The sequence below is a fragment of the Myotis nattereri genome (assembly GCF_964212035.1).
Source record: "Myotis nattereri genome assembly, chromosome: X".
In the NCBI taxonomy this organism is placed as follows: Eukaryota; Metazoa; Chordata; class Mammalia; order Chiroptera; family Vespertilionidae; genus Myotis; species Myotis nattereri.
The window spans coordinates 145,476,236-145,497,946 of NC_138078.1; the positions used below are offsets into that span (position 1 = coordinate 145,476,236).

The 21,711-nt window shown below is 46.8% G+C and overlaps 1 protein-coding gene across 3 annotated transcripts in view; it reads left to right on the top strand.

Annotated features, from left to right (window-relative positions):
- IQSEC2 (IQ motif and Sec7 domain ArfGEF 2) overlaps window positions 1-21,711 on the top strand; it is an 86,090-nt gene that overhangs the window by 34,074 nt on the left and 30,305 nt on the right. The window contains exons 1-3 of one of the 3 annotated variants that reach the window (XM_081081332.1): window positions 5,832-5,944; window positions 7,724-7,819; window positions 20,093-20,806. In XM_081081332.1, the coding sequence (XP_080937458.1) occupies window positions 5,919-5,944; window positions 7,724-7,819; window positions 20,093-20,189 (219 nt within the window). In that variant the 5' untranslated portion in view covers window positions 5,832-5,918 and the 3' untranslated portion in view covers window positions 20,190-20,806. Of the gene's footprint in view, window positions 1-5,831; window positions 5,945-7,723; window positions 7,820-20,092; window positions 20,807-21,711 lie in introns of those variants that run through there. The other 2 variants (XM_081081331.1, XM_081081333.1) reach the window with 2 other exon arrangements.

Sequence of the window (21,711 nt, forward strand, 5' to 3'; positions counted from 1 at the left end):
CTAACCGGGAATCGAACTGTGACCTCCTGGTTCATAGGTCGATGCTCTACCACTGAGCCACGCCGACCTGGCCATAAATGTTCTTTATGCGTTTTTGCCTGTGCAAGCCCTGCACTTATATGCCCAATTTTCCCTTCTCTTAACCTGGGTACATTCTGTTGCAGGGAACAGAAACCCACTCAGACTCAGTCAAGAATAAAGGGTAGAGGGACCTCTTGCAAGGCTACATCTCACAGAATCTAAGAACAGTATATGAAGTATATATGAAGTATAGCCAGGCCACACGCCAGCTGGAAGTGGGTCCAAGAAGTCAAGGACCAAGATTGTGTGCTCTCTTTCTGTCTTTCTGTCTCTCTCACTATCCCTTCTATCTTCTCTCTCTCTCTCTCTCTCTCTCTCTCTCTCTCTCTCTCTCTCTCTCTCCATTTCTGGGGCCTGTGTCTTGGCTCTCACCTCTCATGGCTTGCCTGGTCCCTGTCATCTCTTTGTCATTGACTCCTCTCTCTGGCCTGGCTTCCTCTGCTTTCACACACAACCTTCCAGCTTCAGAGTCCACCCCCATATGACCACAGCATGTCTAGCCTATGGTCACACAAGGTGGCAAGGGGCTGTAGGTGGGAGTCAGTTCTCTTTGAAGTGGGTAAGGGTAGAGAGATCAAATGCTCGATACTTGGTCTTCTACAGTCACCACAGCTTTTATGTGTCCACAGTGAGATTGGAGCCTGGGTAGCAGTCAGCTCAGGGACCCACCCACAATATAAGATTGCTCATTCATCAGGGTTTGGGTTCCTACTGTAATGCAAATAGATCTGTGCTCACTACGCTTTCACATAGCATGCTTTTGCATCAGAACACCCTGTTTCACCAAAAAATTTCCCCTTATTACCGCGGCTCCCAGTATGTGGTGATTTTCATAGCCTCAGAATGATGGGCATAATGTTACCCATGGTACAGCTGCTACCAAGTTCTTGGTTGCTTCAGGAATTTTTATATTTTATTAGTGCAGGGACTGAATTTATAGTTACCTGCAGTATATAATTACAAGCGCACATTATCAATATTATCAGCTTGATGCTTGAGTTTAGTTTTCCATGAATACAAACCCTGCAGTTTTTGCATTAATTACAGAGGGAATTAATGACCCCTTAGACAAGTTTTCACCTATGAGTAAAGAGTTTGGAACCAGCGGTGCCTGTAATGACTGGTCTCCAGACGCTGGGGCAATGCCTGCAGCTCTGACCTCGGCCCTGGCCTCAAATTCTCTGGCTGAGGCTAGAGGCTGCGCACCTCCTCCTTGGGAGCCTCCTGTTTCTGGTCTGTCACATAGCAGATGCTGTCATTATTTCTAGTAAAAATGATACTGTTCGCCCGGTTGGTGTTGCTCAGTGGTTGAGTGTCAACCTATGAATAAGGAGGTCACAGTTTGATTCCTGGTCGGAGCACATGCCTGGGTTGTGGGCTCAATCCCCAGTGTGGGACGTGCAGGAGGTAGTGGATCAATGATTCTCATCATTGATGTTTCTCTCTCTCTCTCTCTCTCTCTCTCTCTCTCTCTCTCTCTCTCCCTCTCTCTCTCTCTCCCTTCCTCTCTGAAATGAATAATAATAATAACAAAACAAATGAACTAAGAAAACACAGTGAACATTAAAAAATGATACTTTTCTTATTGTTGTTAAAACCATCTTTCACAAGTAAATGGTAAACACGAGTGGGTGAGATCATCCCCAGCTCCAGGCAGAGTCTCCTTCCCTCCCTTTTTTCACTATTCCAAATATTAACAATTGTTTTGATTCCAGAAATGTCTACTATGTGTCAGGCCCTGTTAGCACTCAACACATATTATCTTTAATCTTCCTGGCCGCCCTACTAAGTTGTGGCGATCACATCCACTTTATGAATAGGGAACGAAAGAAAACTAGAGAGGTAAAGTCACTTGTTAGAGGTCATCCATCCATTCATCCATCCCTTTATTCAATCATTCACTTAAGGATGATGTGCCAGGCAGTAATGTGCTAAATTAAACGCAGTTGGTCACAATGATGAGTAATAACAGAGTCCAGAGTCCTCCTCTGAGGAAACTCACTGTCTTGTAGGGAAACAGGCGAGGAAACAGACAATTACAGACAATTACAGGGAAGGGCAGGATGCTGTGGGAGCACCTCGGAAATATACCCAACCCAGCCTGAGGGTCAGGGCGGTTTCTCCAAGCTGACATCTAAGCTGAGAGTTGGAAGATGAGTAGAAGTTAGCTAGGTGAGCTGTGGGGGTGGGGTGAGGTGAAGTGGCCAGGGTTGCAGACAGAGCAAAAAATGTATGCTAAGGCTGTGGGAGGGGTACTTGGCATTGCGTTTGTGAATTATAAAGGCTATGTGTGCAGTGGGATGGCCCTGCCCTGACAAGTGGTGTGGAAAGGGAGAAGAAAGTGAATCGGGGGCTGGAACGGGGACCCTGATCAATGAGGCCCAGAGCTGAGGAGCAGCAGAACCCAAGAGCAGTTTCCGTGCTTCAGGGTTCCTAGAGACAGGAAGTTTGCCTACCAGGCCCTGGAGCCCCGCCTGGCCAGCGTCAGGCCTGGATTCCAGAGGCCACAGTGCCCTCTAGTGTCCACAAGCCCATCTTGCAGCCTCCATCTCTGGATTGTGTCTCCTACCAACACCTTACTGACTTGTGTGTCTGGGTGCCCTGTGTTAAACGATGGGGACACAGATGAATAAGACAGAGCTCCTGACCCAGAAGAGGTGACAGACAGTGCTGAGAGAAGTACAGGGTGGGAAGGACACAGGGGAGGAGTCAGAGCAAGTTCCCAGAGGACCACAACGTCTGAGAACATGGGGGAACTAAAGAGGTGGGGCGGTGGCAGTGGGGGCCGGGTGGTGGGGAAGGGCCTTTTGAGTGGAGGGAAGACACAGTCAAGGATAGGCTGACAGCGGAGTGACAGAGAATTGCAAGCACTCCTGTCTGGGTGAAGCACAGGGTGAAGATGGGGGAAGGCTGAGACTAGCTGGAGATGGGAGGTAGGGGCCGGCTCACAGAAGGTTCTAGGATGCCTTGCAGTTGCTCAGCTTAGGCACTTTTGAATATTCTCATAGAAAGAGCTTCTCTGTTCTTTTGGGATCACAAACCCATCTGGGATCTGATGAAAGCTATGCTCTCCCTGGAAACATGCTGTTACGCATTAATATTTGTCATTCAGCTTCAGGGGCTTCTGGGACACCCCGTATGCCTATCCATGAACCACAGGCTGCCAAACTGTTCTTAGCATACATACTAAAACTTTACTGTGGCCTCCTGCACGATCGGGCCCTTGCCCACATCTCTAGTCTCACCTCTCTTCTCTTTGCTTTTTCCATTCAGCCCCTTTGGCCTCTTTGCAGTTCCTGGAAATACCCCCTCAGGTCCTTTGCCCAAGTTGTTTCCTCTGCCTGGAACATTCTCTCCTGCTACCTCCGCTTTTGCCCAGCTTAACTCCATTAGTTGTTGAACATCTGTTTCCTCTCACTCGAATATAAGCTCCATGAGATCAAGACACCGACTACCCTTAGTCACTGCTTGTCCAGCCCCCAGCCCAGTGCCTGGTCCTCAGGCTCTGTGAACAAGTGAATGAAGGCCTGGCCAGTGCCCTGTGGCCAGGTCAACGTCCTCACCCGTAATTCCTTCTTCCCTTCAGTCTCTGGCGGGTCATCACGAGTCTACCCAACATGTTCACATAGTCTGAATTCCAAGAGTGGCCTGGATTAAGAGAGATTTCCCCAGCCATTGTCCCACCCCCGAAACAAACAGCCTTCCCATGGGTCTCTCTGGCGTCTCTGGGAGAAGGGTCAGTCTAAGGCTTGAGCTGAGTTACTTCCTCATGTGCTAATTCATCTCACAAGAACCCGTGAGGCAGAAATAGCCACTTGTCTTTTATAGATGAACTAGGGGCCCAGTGCATGGATTCGTGGACCAGTGGAGTCTCTCAGCCTGGTCTGCAGGGATTGGGCCGAAACCAGCCAGGTGCACGGATTCGTCCAACACATGTCTGGCCCGTCTTGCCCAGTCCTGATCAGCCAGACCCCAGCATCAAGCTAACCTACCAGTTGGAGCATCTACTCCCTGGTGGTCAGTGCACGTCATAGCAACTGGTTGAACGATCAAACGAACTGTCAGACACTTAGCATATTAGGCTCTTATTATATAGGATAAATTGAGCCTCAGAGGGGTTACCAGCTGAAAAGTGGTTGACCTGGGACTTGTACTCAGCTCTCCCAGGCACCAAAATGAAGGCTCTTGGCCTCACCAGAGAGGGGAAGGGACTTGCCCAAGGTCACACAGCATCAGCTTTAGGGCCAGGACTGGAATATCTTTCTCTCAGCTCCTGCCAGGTCAAGGGGTGGGTTGGGCCAGAGGTGCAGCTCTTAGCACAGTAACTGCAAATGGGCACCAGGTGCAGCTACGTCAGGAACTAGAGTTGCTGAAGGAGAGAGAAAAGAACAGACACTGAGTCCAGAGAACCAAGGATCTTTAGGGGTGGGCAGAGGAGGCCACAAAGGGCCTATAGATGCCAACTTTGTGGTGGTTTGGAGGGCCTATCTCTCTCAGCAGCTTTGGCTTTCTTGAGAGGAACCAGCTGCCCCAGCAGGGAGGCAGGAAGGCTGGCCTGTTGCCTGTCAGCTCCTATTCCTTCTAGATCACTGGCCCCCTGGCCCCTCCCAGGGCTGCCTTCTGCTCAGAACAGCCAGGGGCCTGGGCTCTGGGGCAGTGAAAGGACAGGGATGCTCTGAGCTGGATCTGGGGTGCTCCTCAGGAGCCCCCCATCCTTCAAAGCCTCCACATTCTCTTCTTTGGCCAGCCCCGCCCATTCTGTGGTAGGTAATTGGGGAGTCAGGGCCTAGGTCAGTGATGGCAAACCTTTTGAGCTCGGCGTGTCAGCATTTTGAAAAACCCTAACTTAACTCTGGTGCCGTATCACATATAGAAATTTTTTGATATTTGCAACCATAGTCAGACAAAGACATATTTTTGATATTTATTGTATATATTTAAATGCCATTTAACAAAGAAAAATCAACCAAAAAAATGAGTTCATGTGTCACCTCTGACACACATGTCATAGGTTCGCCATCACTGGCCTAGGTTCTAGTCTGCCCAGCTGTGGGAACGTCAGTAAGACTCTTTCTTCCCATCCCCAGGCCTCTTCCCAGACCAGGTGGGGCCACTTCCTTGGAAAAACAGCCTCTTGATTGTGAAGGGCATTTCTTCTGATTTTTGTCCTTCTTTGCAGGGAGCTTTTCTCTCAGCCAGCCCAGAAAGCAACACCCAATGAGTGAGGACTTATTGCAGTGGTCAAGAATATTGGCCAGGGCCAGTCCGATTTCCCAAAATGAGTGATTTGAATTTTACGTGATCCGGAGCATCCCAGAACAACCAAATGGTCTCTTTAGCTGTGCTCAAGATGAGGGTGTGGGAAAAGGCCTCTATGGAAAGGTTGCTGTGTTCACAAGGCAGCGATATGGCTGAAGAGACAGATTCCAGGTTTGGAAATGGCCAAACCAGGTCCTGATCTTGGGATTCTGCCACCTCCTGGCTGTGTGACCTGTGCCGTGTTGCCATCTCCATTTTCTCTTCAGAACATTACTGTTGACACATACTTGACAGGGTACTTGGGTGGAGGTGCACATAGGGAGCCCAGCCTGGGGTTTGGCCCACCGGAGCCACTGTGGGCTCGCAAACCTGCTTCCTCTTACCAGGACTTCCCAGCCCTCCTGGGGAAGCAAGGGAAGGAGCAAAGTTTCCAGTTGCAGTCTGGCCTACAGCCCAGCTGGCCTGGCCCCGCCTCTTTGGTTCCTCCTTCTAGGGAAGGGCTGGGGAGGAGGGTTTGGTGACACGGTGGAGGCACCGCCCAGGGCCAGGGGGCCTGCCCTCCGGACAGGTCCGGATCCATGGAGCCCCCCGGGAAGAGTAGCAGGTAGGAACCTGGGTCCCCGCAACCCCTGCAGCCTGACGCCGCCGTCCCTTCCTGCTCAGGCCTGGACCTGGTTCCTGGGCTGCTGATTCAGCAGCCTCCTGGCTTCCTGGTTCCTGGCTCCCCTCTTGGACTCTTGGAGGCCTTTGGCTTGGGGGAGGGAGCCAGCTCCAGTGGGTAAGCCCGTGGACATCAGGGTGCCCAGCACCGTAAAGACCCTGGAGGCCCATGCAGCACAGTCTGTGGCCGGGAGGGGTGTGATTGGTAGCTGATCTGGGGTGCTAGCCTGGCCCAGCACTGCAGGGCTCCAGATAACTGCTGAGATTCGTTGATAGCAACATTCCAGCAGCTGAAGAGTCTCGGAGTCTCAGGATTAAGGAGATAAGGAGCCGAGAACTTGGGCGGGTGACTGGCACATGGGTAGCAGTTGAGACTGTCATTCTGGCGCTGACGATGATTCAGAGTCTCTGATAAGAAGAGTCGCAAATTCCAAGATTCTAAAGGTTCTAAGATTTGGGTATCCTCCAATGTGCAGCAAGTGAGATAGTGGGCAGCTGGCCTAGCCTGCAGCCACATCTTCAGGCCTTTATTTGGGCTCTTGAATGCCAGGCCCTGACCACAAGCAGCCTCCAGGGACTTATGGGGGGCAGGGGCTGGCTGACCAGGAAAGGCCAGCTCCACTACCAGCATCTGCCCCGTGCTGGGTAGGGGCGGGGCCAGACCCTCAGCCTCACCACTCCTCTCTTTTCATTCCCTGGACTTCAATCATGGGAAGCAGGAGGCAGAGGGGCCTTTGGACCCTGCTGTAGGGGTGGGGACACAGTGCTGGGGGGCGGAGTGTGGGCCCTGCCCAGGGCTGGGGGTGCAGCACTGGCCTGGGAAGCTAAGACTTCTCCTTGGAACTAGCCTGTCCTCTGGCTAGCTGGGCCTCACTCGCCCGCTCACCCCCTAGTCCCATCCTGTCACCAAGACCACTGAGACCTTGTCAGCTCTCCTCCGCCCTCTCCTCTCCTCTCCTCTGGCACTCTCTGCCTCTTCCTGTCTTCTCTCTGTGTCCTTTGTCTCGCCCTTTCTCTGTCTTCCTCTTTCTCTGTCTTTCTCCAGTTCTGTCTCACCCTTTCCTTGTCTCTTTCGGTTTCTGGCTGTCTTTCTCCCTCTCTTCCTGCAGTGTTTCCTCCACCCACCTGGCCTGGGCTCTTCCCCCTTTGGACCCAGAGCTCCTCCTCTCTCTATCCCGCCCCTTATCATGAGGAGTACCCTATAAGGGGGAGCCCCCCTACATATTTTGCCTTTCTCTTTCACCCCCCTCCCCCTCCCCCTCTTTCCTACTCGTGTGGCGTCTGGTGTGAGGAGGGCTCCCTTCCCCCTTCCCTGCTGTGGTGTGCCAGTGTCTCCGTGGCCAAGGTCCCCACGGAGTCACCTGGAACACAGGAGGCCCAGCCCAGCTCTTTTGTCTCTGCTGCCCCCTGTTGTCGTTGTGTTCTGTTTGTGGTTCGAGTGCCGTCCTCTCTTTCTTGACTTTGTGGTTTTTTCTTTTTTTCTTCCTTCCTTCCTTCCTTCTTTCCCTCCCTTTCTCCGTTTCCTCCCTCCTTTCCTCCTTCTTGCCTCCCTGCCTCGCACCCTTCCTCTTCCATCCCCTATCCTCCATCACCCATGCCTCTCATCTTCCCTTTCCCCCTCCCCCACTCACTCACCTCACTGTCCCCATTCCCCATCCTGCCTCTCCCCCACCCTCCCTTGTCTCTCTCTGTCTCTCTTTCTCTGTCTCTTGCTGTCTCTCAGGTCCACAGCGTCTCATACTCTACACCAGTATTGCTGTCCTACTCAGGTCCTTGACTCCATGAAGCTTACCCCCTCAGGCAGGCTGGCAGAGAGCAGGTAAGAGCTAGACCCATCCCTCCCCCAATCCTTCACGGTGCAGACAAATAGGCAAAAACATTGCCACACCCTCCCCTTATCTCCCTCTAGCCCCTGGAGTGACTGTGGCATGGGTGGCAGAGCGCGTGTGAGGAGAATGATTGGGGGACCAGGTTAGGAGACCATAGAGGACATTCAGCACCTGTTTATAGTTTGTCCTGCCTTAAAAATTCTTCCCTAGATACCTGTCACCAAAAGCGGGAGTGTTTGGCCCTAGAATATATAACATTTGAACTGTTTTCAAAGGATGAGTAAGAGTTTGCCATTTGGATAAGATAGGGAAGGGTATTTAGGCAGAGGGAACAATCTGCCCACATCTTGGGAGAACATTAGTTCCAAGTTAATTGGAAAACACATTTTACGTTTTCTAATTATAATGCAATAAAATGAGATATTAATAGCAATGGCAAAAAGGCTAGGCCCATTTGAAAGTTTAAAAATAATTATGTTAAAGAGTAAAGAAGAAGGGAATTTATGGACTATTTAGAATAAATGCCAATGAGAATACTATATATCAAGGCCTATGGGATATGACTATGGGGTTCCCAGAGGAAAATGTGTGGTCTTAAATGTTTTTACCAGAGAACAAGACAGTTTAAATTGAATGAACTAATTATTCCACTCAAGAATGTAGAAAAAGAACAACCAAGAGAAAGCAGAATAAAATAATTACTGTAGATAAAAACCAGAAATTAGTGAAATAGAAAACAAAAGATTTGATTGACTAAGAGGTAGGTTTTGAAAAGGCCAGTAAACTGGACAGATTGTCCTCTGGCAGATATGTTTGAGAAAAGGCAAGAAAACATAAAATAATCTATGATAAAAGCAATTTAACCACAGATTCTGAGGAGACAATAAATGTCATGAGAAAATGCTTTGTATAATTTTATGCCAGTAAATGTGAAAATCTAGATGAAATGGGTGGTATTGTAGGAAAATATAAATTACCAAATGACTTAAGAAGTGGCAGAAAACCTGAGCAGAATAGAATAAGTTTAAAAGATGGCCAAAAAGAAGTTTTCTCCTCAGAAATAGTACCAGGCCCAATTGGTATGGAAGTTCTATAGAATCTTGAATGATTGAATGATAATAGGAAAAGACTGACAGCTTCCCAGTTCATTCCAGAAGGATGTGTGTGTGTGTGTGTGTGTGTATGTATATATGTATACACACACATGCACACACACACACACACACACACACACTCTAGAGGCCCAGTGCATGAATTCGTACACCCGTGGGGTCCCTCAGCCTGGCCTGTGGGGGGCCTGAACTGGCTCTCCGATATCCCCCGAGGGGTCCCGGATTGCGAGAGGATGCAGGCCAGGCCGAGGGATCCCCACGGGTGCACGATTGGGGCCAGAGAGGGACGTGGGAGGTTGGCCAGCCAGGGAGGGAATGCAGGAAGGCTCCAGGGTGTGTCTGGCCCATCTTACTCAGTCCCAATCAGCGGGACCCCAGCAGCAAGCTAACCTACAAGTCAGAGCATCTGCCCCCTGGTGGTCAGTGCACACTAGTGGTTGAGCAGCCTTAACATATCATTAGCACATTACATTTTGATTGGTTGAATGGCCTACTGGTCAACCGGACACTTAGCATATTAGGCTTTTATTATATAGGACATAAAAATAATAAATAAAAATAAAGAGAAGGCTAGTATAATTGGACAGGTTTAGACAAAAAGAGGAAAACTATAGTCTAATCTCACATATTACTAGAGTAACAAATATTTTAATTATCAAACTGAATCCATCAGTGTATTAAACAAAGAATGTGTCATGACAAAGGAAGGCTTGTCCTAGTAGTGCAGGGATTGTTCAACATTGGGCAAGATGTTATTGTAATTAATTGCATTAATAGATTCAAGAGGGAAGATCCTATAACTATCTCCATAAATGCTGGGAAAAATCATCTGGTAAAATTACATATTCCTTCTTTTATTTATTTATTTATTTATTTATTTATTTATTTATTTATTTATTCTTTATTGATTAAAGTGTTACACATGTCTCCTTTTCCCCCCATTGACCTACATATTCATTCTTGATTTAAAAACTCTTAGTGTCTTAGTTATCTTGCTGTATTGGGGTAATTTGTTACACAGTAATAGATAACTAGTACAGTAAGCTAGGAATCAATTAAAACTTCCTTAACTTGGTAAAGAATTTTTGTCAGAAACCAAAGACAATCATCAAATGTAACAGGGAAGTACTAGGTAAATTTCCATTAAATTCAGGAACAAAATAAGGATGACTGCTATAACTGTCATTAGCCATTGTTTTTCTGGAAGTTAAACCAATGGGATTTTTAAAAAATAAGTGGTATAAATATTAGAAACAGTCAGAGTTGTCGTGATTTGAAGATCATATGGGCGTCAACTTAGATAAACAGAATAAAGCAAAAAATTATTATAACTAACAGGAAAATTCAGTGAGATAGGTAGATACAGGATAAACATACACCTAAACCACTTCTCTGAATACTAACAATAACTGATTAGAAGACATAATAGAAAAAGATTTCATTCACAATAGCAAAAAAAAATTTTATAAAATCCCTAGGAATTTACAAGAAATGTGAAATAGTTTTCTATAGAAAACTATAAAATTTCACACATACACCAACCCCCCCCCCCAGAAAAACAAAAACCCCCACAAAACTATAAAATTTCATCAAAGGCTGAAAGGAAACTTGAATAAAACAAGAGTCCTATCCTATTCCTGGATGGAAAGATTCAACACGGTAAAAATCATATTTTCCCCACAATTTGGTCAAAAGGTTCAATGCATTTCTCATTCAAATTTCAGTGGTATTTTCTTTGAGAATTGGGCAATTGGATTTTGAAGTTCATTTGGAAGAGTAGATGCCCATGAATTACTAAGAAAAGTTTTTAAAAAGAACAATGAGCCGAAACCGGTTTGGCTCAGTGGATAGAGCGTCGGCCTGCGGACTGAAAGGTCCCAGGTTCGATTCCGGTCAAGGGCATGTACCTGGGTTGCGGGCACATCCCCAGTAGATGTGCAGGAGGCAGATGATTGATGTTTCTCTCTCATCGATGTTTCTAACTCTATATCCCTCTCCCTTCCTCTCTGTAGAAAATCAATAAAATATATTAAAAAAAAAGAAAAGAAAAAAAGAACAATGAGGGGGCACTTGCCCTAGTTGATACAAAAAAATTTACCATAAAACTGCAGTAATTAGAAATATATCTTCACAGAAACAGAAGAATACATAAATGGAACAAAATAGTTTAGAAACAAATCCAAATGTTCATATGGGAATTTAATTTAGGATAAAGAACACATTTCAAATCAGTGGGATGAGTCAGTAAATGGGATGGGATTATTGGCTACCACTTGGAAAAAATTAAATTAAACCCTTACCTCATACATAAACAAATACAAAAAATAAAGCTGTAAAGCTGCCAAGGAAAATCCAGATTTTTTTTTCACATTTTGTCAATGTAGGGATTTTATTTTTTGCCTCCATGTGTTCTTTTTTTTTAAACTTATTTTTATTGTTAACTCCACCCGGCCGCCACCCCACCCCCTTACCCCAGGCATTCACCGCACTATTGTTTGTGTCCCTGGGCTATGCATATATATGCATATAAATTCTTAGGTTAATCCCTTCCCGCCCCCCCCCCACACACACCCCATTTCCCTCTGAGATCTATCAGAATATTTAGTATCAGGGTAGAAAAGCCTTTCTGAGCATGACTTAAAAACCCATAAGCAATTTCAACTACATTAAGGCTAAGAACTTCTATGTGGAGAAGGATGCTATATACAAAGTTGAAACATAAACAACAGGCTAGGAGAAAGTATTTGTTACATAGATATCAGGCAAAGGTTCCTATTTGTCTGTATCTATATTGTCTCCTGGAAATCAATAAGAAAAAAGGTGTGGAACCCATTTAAAATGGAGAAATAACATGATTTGAAAATTCAGGGAAGAAATAGACCATTAGCTAATGAATGAGAAAGAATGTTCAAGCTTACTGAAGCCAAAGAAATGTAACTAAAACAACAATGAAGCGTCAATTTGGAAGGGCTAAAATTTAAAATATTGAAAGGGTTGTGAGGAAACAGAACTTCTCACCTTGATTGGAATGCAAACTGGTACCATTGTTTTAATAGGACAATTTTATTAGTTGCTACCAAAATCCTAAATGTCATATACTTCCAAGCTAGGAATCATGTCTTAAAGCTAGATTTCTCTAAGGTTTTACTACTGTACGGACCCAAATTTGGCTAGCAGAGAGAGGCCTTTCCTGAAATACCTCAATTCCAACTGCAACTCTAAGCCATACTTTATCATATACCCTTATAGGACAGCATTCTCAACCAACTCTTTTTTTTTTTTTTTTTTAAATATATTTTATTGATTTTTCACAGAGAGGAAGGGAGAGAGATAGAAAGTTAGAAACATCAATGAGAGAGAAACATCGATCAGCTGCCTCCTGCACATCTCCCACTGGGGATGTGCCCGCAACCCAGGTACATGCCCTTGACCGGAATCGAACCTGCGACCTTTCAGTCTGCAGGCCGACGCTCTATCCACTGAGCCAAACGGGTTTCGGCACAACCAACTCTTTTTAATTAAAAAAAAAAAAGTTTTTCTATTGATTTTGAGAGAGGAAGGGAGAGGGAGAGAAAGATAGAAACATCAGTGATGAGAGAGCACACCCCCTTCCCCCACTGCCACTGGGGATTGAGCTGCAGCCAAGGCATGTGCCCTGACCAGAAATTGAACTGTGACCTATTGGTTCATGGGAAAATGCTCAACCACTGAGCTACACCAGCCGGGCTTAACCAACTCTTAATGAAAAGCTTGCATGACATATGCTTCTCAAGATAAAAACTGGCTTATATTAGCAGGAATACTCTATTTGTATTTAGTCTGTAAAAGTGTTAAAGCAACAGAAATAACTTTTTATCTACATTGTAAACAAAATGTTCATTCCTTTGGCCCAGCAATTCAATGTTTAGGAACCTATCCTTCAAAACTACTTCCAGACATATGCAAAGATATTCATTGCAGCATTGTTTGTAATAGCGAAAAATTAAAACAACCTGAATGTCCATCACTAAGGAACAGCTTTTCCTTCATGATCCATCCATATTATGGATTACTCTGTAGCAGATCAAAAGAAAAAGATATATCTCAATATACTGGCATGGAAAGACCTCCAAGATTTATTATTATATGAAAAAAGCAAGTTGCAGAACAGGGCTTATAGTATGTTTCCATTCTTGTAAGGAAAACAAAATCCCCATAACAACAATGACAGCATGTTATACGCACCCTGTCACAATTTCAAAAGCATTGGACTATTTCTTTGGTGCCATTTCCTTGCTTTTACTAATTCATTTCCCTTCTCCTCTATATCTTTTTCCTATATCCACTGTTCAGCTCTTGCTTCTTTAATAACTAGCTGAAAGACCACCTCATTCATTTAGCAAGCGTTTGTCCTGTCTGACCTTGGCTAGGCCTTGTGCTGAACCTTGGTTGGATATGGGAGTGAACTGTATCTAGTTCTACCATTAGGGAGTTCAAGTTTTAGAAGGGAGAGAGACACATAGACAATTACAGTGGAGTGTGGTTTGGGATGGGACAGAAGTAGGCTTAGAGGGCTGCCAAAGGATGGGCACCTAACCTTTCTATGTCCTACAGGAGGGGACATGTATATTGAGTGTTGAAATAGTAATAGCTTTCCTTCCCCCATCCCTGCCAAAAATAGTTGCCCACTTTTGGCTCTTCCAAGTGGGATGACCTAATGGGGGAAAAATGGTTGAGTCAGTACCTTTATTCAAGTCCAAGTTTGGCCACTTACACCAACTCTGTGACTTGGGGCAAGACATTTAACCTCTGAACCTCTGTTTCCTCGTCTGTGTAATGAGGATAATGCCTACTTACCTCTCAGAGCTGATTGGAGATGATACAAGTAAAACTCCTGGGTGACTATCAGCTCTTGAAGGGCAGAGACTATCTGTGTCTTGTTTTCCTCATGGTCAAGTGTGTAGCATTGGATTAGATTGGATCTAAAATCTGTACGTGTCTGGGGATGGTTCTGGAGAAAAGGACGGCCTGACCATACTGGGGCTTTGGAATGAGGCTGAAAATAGTACATGGGATGGAGGGGATTGTGCCAAAAGAAGAAAGAACCAGGTACCTGGCCTTGCATGAAGGTGACACAGGAGGGAAAGTCAAAATAGGTGGCTCTGGGAAATGGAGCCCAGGCAGGGCATTCTGGCCTTGGGTCTTGGTCCTGTTTTGTTTTGTTGTTGTTGTTTTAATATATTTTTATTGATTTCAGAGAGGAAAGGAGAGGGAGAGAGGGATAGAAACATCAATGATGAGAGAGAATCATTGATTGGCTGCCTCCTGCACACCCCACACTGGGGATCCAGCCCACAATCCTGGCATGTACCCTGATCGGGAATGGAACCGTGACCTCCTGGTTCATCGGTTGACGCTCAACCACTTAGCCATGCCAGCTGGGCTGTTGTTTTTTGTTTTGTTTTTTCTTTGCTGATGCCATCTCTCAATCTCACAGTCCAGGGCAGGGAGGCATGGTGGACCAATACTTGCATTGGTGCCAACACATCTCAATTTCAATCCCAACTCTGTCACTCACTAGCTGAACCACTCACTTCACATCTCTTAGCCTACCTCCTTATCTGTTAAAAAGGACACAATACCACCAACATCATGGGGTTTGTTTATTGAAGAGTAGATGAGATCATAAATAGAACTCACCTCGCTGAGTGCCTGGCACACAATGGGTACTCAAAACAGCATAGCAGTTGTTAGTATTCATTTCAGTAGACACTTATGGAGCTCTGCTGTGGCTACAGGCTGTGCTGGGTAATGGTTCTTGCTTTCCACAAGTTCCCAGTCAGTTGCGGAGACTGAGAAGGGCTATAAGAGAGGAGAGCACAGGGGGCTGTGGAAACCCAGAGGAAGGGATCTGGCTCCAGCTAGATCTGGTGCAGATCTACTCAGCCTAAGAGCTAAGCCTTAGAGGATGAGTAAGAGTTAGCTAGGGACAGAGGGTGAAGTGTGGAAGAACAGTCCAGGCAGAAGGAACAGTATATGCTAAAGAACCTGGATGTTATTGGGTAGAGCCAGAGGTTCTTAACCTGGAGTGTATAGACCCCAGATGGGCTTCAAGTGGCCCATGAGCTTCCTGAAACCGAATGAAAAATGTTGTGTGTGTATACCTGTGTGTGTTTTTTGTCAGGAAGATGGTTAATGACTTTCATTAAATCCATAAAGGGTTTGTGTTTCTCCCAAAAGGTTAAGAATCCGTGTTTCTGGTGACGAACTGTCATGTGAATGGATTATAAATAGGAGAGGAATTTAGTAACATTTGTCATTTCGAAACATCACATTTGCAGTATGAAAAATGGATTCTGTGCATGGAGGACAGCTGGAAGGCCCAAACTGGAGTGTTAGCATAGAAGAAATGGATTTGAGCAGGGTTACTGTTGCACTACTTCAGTGAGCACCATTCACACAGAAGCATTTTAACCTCAAATTATGGAATCTAAATCCTTTGAGAGTTATTAATGAAATAGCACCAATAGAAGTTGAGGGAAAGAGACGAGTCAAGGATGAATCAGTGTTAGGAGAGGTCCATGGGGACAGAGTCCACGGTAATAGTGCAGGAGAAAAAGGGAACCCCTATTAGTGTTAACCCAGCCACAAAAGTCTTCAGTCCCAGACACAATTACTACCTCCCATCCTACTCCTGATACTTGGAGATCCTGAGGGACATTGGAGACACTTCTCTATGGATTTTGGAGAGGAATTACTTCTGGTTTGTGAATTTTCTGAAGAAAGTAGTGTTTGAGCCAGTCATTTGAAGTTCATAAAGATTGTGAGAGTGCCCTAACCGATTTGGCTCAGTGGATGGAGCGTCAGCCTGCGAACTGAAGGGTCTCAGGTTCGATTCCGGTCAAGGGCATGTACCTTGGTTGCGGGCACATCCCCAGTAGGGAGTGTGCAGGAAGCAGCTGGTCGATGTTTCTCTCTCATCAATGTTTCTAACTCTCTATCCCTCTCCCTTCCTCTCTGTAGAAAATCAATAAAATATATTTTTAAAAAAAACAAACAAAAAAAAGATTGTGAGAGAGGTAGAAATGGGAGAGGATGCTCTGAGCGTGTAAACCAAGACCTGGAGGTAAGAAATGGTGAAACTAAACATTGGCGTGTGTAGAGATTAGACATGCTTCAAACAGCTGTCTGGGGAAGCCAGGCTTCTTTTTTGTGGTAGGCAGCTGGAGAGCCATGAGCAGTTCTTGAGTAGGGAAAATGACATGATCAAATGAGTACTTTAGAATAAAGGGAAACTAGGGAGGAGGCTGTTGAAGTAACCCAAGAGAGAGAGAAGCTAAGGTAGTGGCAATGGGGAAGGTGCAGAGGAGATGGATTTGAGAGGTGATTGGAAAGAAGAGAGGACCAGAGTTAAAGACTAACAAGATAATGGGTGAGGGTTGGAGGTGGAGATGACTGAGGGTGGAGTTCAGTTGTAGTGTTCAGAAATGGCAATGCATTCATCCTTTTGACAAATATTTATTGAGTCCCAGGCACTGTGCTGGGACAGATAGATGCCTGTCTTTATAGATCTTACAGTGGGTGAGACAGATAATTCATAAGTAAACAACTAAATATATAGTAGGCTGTGTCTGGTGCCACACCTATCTTGGGGAAGAATATCAGTGCAAAAGCCCTGAGGCAAGTGCGCTCATTATGTTTGAGAGACATTAGAGAGACCAGTATGATTGGAGAATGAACAAGGAGCAAGAAGAGTAGAAAATGAGGTGGTAGGGGGCAGGTGATGTATTTATAGCTTTTGGGGTCTATTTAGCAGGTAGAATAAACAGGACTTGGTCACTGGAATTGCTGAGGGAGCAGGAAGAATCTAGGGTGACTCCCAGGTGTGTTCTGGGCTTGGGCAACTGGATGAATGGTGGTGCCTTTGGCAAGGTGGGAAATGCAGGAGGATATGTTTGCAGTGGTAAGATGGTGAGTTAGAGGTGAGCTCTGAAGGCCCTAAGGGCCATCCTGGTGGAGCTTCCAGCAAACCTTAGGCAAGATGGGTCTGGGACCCAGGAGAGAGACCATGCTAGAGAGAGAGCAAGCTGCAGCGATACCTGATGTTATGCAATAGAATGAGATCAGTGACAGAGTGTGGAATGAAAGAGAAGAGCACCAGAGCAGAGCTGGGTAAGAGGTACTCACACATAAGGAATGGGGAGAGGAAGAAGAGCTGGGGTGGGCAGAGAAGTAGGAGGAAAACCAGCAGGGAGTGGGCTCACTGAAGCAGAGGAAGGAAAAAGCCCTCTGTGCACTGGAGGGGCTTGTTAAGAGTGGCAAATGTTACAGTTGGGGAAGTAAGATGAGGGTGGAAGAGAGTCTGTTGGCTTTAACCACTAGGAGGTCCTGGGCGACCTTACTAAGAGCAGTTTCCATGGCGTGGTGGGCGCATGAGGCAGATTGCAGTGGGTTGAAGAGCTTGTGGGAGGTACTGAAATGGAGATGGCCAGTGTAGACGAATTTCTCAAGAAGTTTAGCTGTGAAGAGGAGAGAGGGGCAGTAAGTGCTAGAGGGAGATGTGGGGGCAGATAGAGAGTTTTTTATTCCCAGATGGGAGAGACTTGAGCTTCTATAAATGTTGGTAGGAAGGAGGCACCGAGAGGGAGAGGTTGAAATACAGAAGGGAGGGGGGATGATTGCTGCGGAGGAGGTAGCAGGGGTGGGCTCCAGAGCCCAGGTGGAGGGACTGGCCTTAAATAGCATAGGGAAGGAAAGCAGAGGTGGTGGTGATAGTGGGGCGGGGGAATACAAGGGCATTGAGAGAATTGGTACAAGAAATGCTTCAAGAAAGTTCAAAGCAATAAATGGAGATTCCTGGACAAGGACATGGATGCTAGAGCTAAGAGGAAGCAAATACTTTTGGTTGGGAGTCAGGGAGGGCTTCCTGTAGGAAGCAGCATTTGAGCTGGGCCATGAAGTTCAGATGGGATTTCAATAGGCAAAGATCTGGGCAGAAGGAAGAAATAGAATTAGCAAAGGCATAGAGGCGTGAAGAGACGGGGCATACTGATGGAATCATGAACAAGCTAGTTGGATGAAGGCTGGGCATGAGTGAGCAGGATAGCGTTGATGTCACTGATAATGACAGCAATAAGTTACCATGTATGAAGCACCAGACCTACCCTGTGGTAGTGCTTTACATACTTGAATTTATTTAATCCCACCAAGCCCTGCAGAATAGCTATTTCCTCATTTTGCAGACAAGGAAAATAAGTCCTAGAGAAGTGAAGAAATAGATCCAAATTCATCCAGCTAGAAGGTGGTGGGCTGATAATTAAAACTCAGGTCAGTCTGACTTTAAAGCCTGAGCAATGGGGAGCCAAGGTAGGTGTCTGAGCAGAAGAGATTCATGGTTGAAGGTGGGCTTTAGGAAGGCTAATGTGGTCCAAGAGGGTAGGAAGAAGAAATCAGGAAATGGCTGCAGTGTCAGGGTGAAGGGTAGCAGGGGTGTGGCCTGGATAGGAGGGAAGTGAGCAGAGGGCCTGGAAGATGATTTGTTCCTCATGACAGCCTTGAGACATGTGGAGCCTGCTTCTCCTTTTATAGATGAGGAATGGGAGCCTCAGAAAGGGGGAGCTACGTGCTCGGGACTTGAGCCCTGGTTCATGTGATTCTGTTGACTCAGGGGCTCTGTGGAACAATGTGTCAGAGAGAATTCTGACTACAAGGAGGGTGTGTGCCTGCGTGCGCATGTGTGCGTGTGAGCGTGCTGCGTGTGAGTGGGTGCGTGCCTGCGTGCGCATGCTTGTCTGTCTGTGAGATGGACAGCAGTGCCTTCCCTTGCCTATCCTCTTTCCTTCCCACCTCTTCCCAATCCTCCAATTTCCTGGATTCCATACCTACTGCCTCTCCCAAGCCAAGGGGTCCGGGAGTGGACACTCCACAGATCAGGCTTTTCACTCCCTAGGCCCTGGGTCTCACAGCCCCGGCCCCTAGCCTTCCTGTCTGTCCATCCACCCCTTGAAACTGTAGTGCAGCTCCAATGACTGCCACATGCAGACTGGCCCCTGGGACCACTCCGCAGTGCTCTCAGGACAGGCATTTATTCCTGCAATGACTCCTCCCTGCCTCTGTGGCACTTCTGTGTGGGTGCAAATGGCCACCCTGGGAATTACATTCAGCTCATGAGCAGTGAACAACCACCACCACCACATCCCCATTGCTCTTCTTTGCCAGGCACTTGACGTATGTTCCAGTCCTTTCAACAACGCAGTGAGGTTGGCCTATGAGCCCCGTTTTTTACAGTCTGGAAGCACTTGAAGAGCTAGCATTGCACCCAGGTCGGTTTGCATTCAAAGCTGTGAGCTTTCCACACTCCATTCCTAAGCATCTCCCTAGTTTCCCAACTCTGAGCCTTCAGGAAATACAAATCTTGTCCTTCAGGGGCAGGGTGGATTTCTAGAGCTAGTGCCAAATTCATCAAAGGCCCTAGAGCAGGGGTGGGCAAACTTTTTGACTCGAGGGCCACAATGGGTCTTAAACTGGACCGGAGGGCCGGAACAAAAGCATGGATGGAGTGTTTGTGTGAACTCATATAAATTCAAAGTAAACATCATTACATAAAAGGGTACGGTCTTTTTTTTCAATAGTTTTATTCATTTCAAATGGGCCGGATGCGGCCAGCGGGCCAGGCCGTAGTTTGCCCACGGCTGCCCTAGAGGGATGAGTCTGAGGCTTAGAACTCCAGGTTTACATCCCTACTGTCTGACATCCTGACACTAACTCACATCCAGGTATGTGGCCTGGGGCAGGTAATCTACCCTCTCTGAGCTTCAATTCCCTTATCTCTAAAATGCAGAGTTGTTGCAAGGGGAGGTGGGGGGAGTTAAATGAGGTGAAGTACTGCAAAGTGCTCCAGGGGGCAAATTGCTCTATTTATATTCAAATAAAAGTTGGGTGCCAGTCTGGTCTGCATTAGAGTTGGTATATTCTTCCTAAAACCTGAGACTGAGCCCTAAGGGTGTGGCCAAGCACAGTCCCTCTGGCTGGCCTCCCCATTCTGACCCCCATCCTTGCCCCACCTCCCTGGTTCCAGCCCTTCATGTATCTCCCCTGCTCTGCAAACTAATGCCTCTGCCTCTCTCTGTCACCCGCCGCCTGTGGCCTCTACCCTGCCCTTCCTGGTCCCAGGGAAGAGGAGGAGGAGGAGACTGAGGAAGAGGAAGAGGAAGACGCTCATCAGTTCTGCTGTCCAGCCTCCGAGTGCAGCAGTCCCTCCTCTCGGTAACTGAGAGGACAAGGGCCATTTTCTATGCAGAAGCAAAAGCCTTAACCAGCCCCCTTCCCCCCTCCCCGCATCCCCCATGGCACCCCATCCCTGCTTCAAGAATCAGATGGGCAAGCATAGTGCCCCTTCCCTCCCCTACCTCCTTCTTGGAATTTCTACCCCCACTGCTGTCTCCCCTGGACTCCAGCCCCCCGAATTATAAAGGCTGGAGACTTAGATCTGACTAAAATGTGGGAGCAGCAGAGCTTGGAGCTTGGAACCCGGACCCTCCCGCACCTGCACCCCACTTCCCAGGCACCCTGGAGCCTGCCACTCCTGGAGAGGTCTCCAAATGACATCCCAAGGACCTACCTCTGTCCTCTGTGAGCACAAACAGAGATGCAGGGTGCCTAGGGCTCAGAGGACCAGACGGGGGCGGGCCCCGGAACTGCCGAGTTCCCCGTCGCTCTCCCTTGCTGTGGCCATTGCTGCCATCTCTTCCACTGCTTGAGGGCTTTGTTTCATGCCCCCTGCCACTCCCATAGTGCTCTGTAAATATGATCAGGAAGAAAAGGCCTTTCAGAGTGGGTGTTGCTGTGTACAAAGGAATTTCCATCAATAAAAGCTGATCTCTTCTCTCTGTCTGATGTATGTTCCACCCCACCCCTGCTTCCCTCTCCCTATCCTCACCAGGGCCTTACCTGCTTTCTTATCCAAGGCTGGGAACAGTGGCTGGGAGAGAGAATAGGGTTTAATTTCAGGTATTGTCAACACCGCAATCATGAATGAATGGTGTGGTGTTCTCATCACGTGCAAGCCTATTGCCTTCTCCAGCCCCTCAGCCTGAGAAAGAGTGAGCTGGCCAACTTGGATGTGTCACTTGGCCTCTCTGCTACCTAATTTCCTCATGTGTAAGAGGAGGAGAGAGGTTTGACCAGAGGATCTCCAAGGGCTTCTCCAGCTCTGATATTCTGTCAATCTGAGATGCCACAATTATAAGAAACTGTGAAGTGAAGATATGATCATTCAGAGATACATTTCATGCAATCCTGTAGTTTCTATTTCTACAGTAATTTTGGATTCTCCAATCTCCTGTGGTTTTAAAATTTCATGATTCTGACATTTCAAAAAATTTCTGATGGTGGGATTTAAATATTCTGAGCTGTTCAGAGTCCTTGATTCTGTACTTTCAAGATTTGATTCTACAGTTTTAGGGATCTCTGGATCTGGGGGGAAGCCATTTCCCCCAGGATATAATGATCCTAAATATTTCCTGCACCTGCCAGCAGCTGGTTCTAAGAATCCCTGGAGGCTGTCAGCAGGAGGATGAAAGGTGTCCTTTATGGGATATAGGACCCACATCTTCTATCATGTGTGTATGTTAGGAGCAAATCCAGGAGATCCCCAAGTGGGCACATACCCCAAGACTTTCCCTTTCTGTGTCTTTGGCAGTAGATGAATCTGAGTTTACCTCTGGTTCTGCTGCTTATTCTTTGTGTAAACTGGAGCAAGGATTTTCTTCTTGTGCTTCATTTTCCTCCTG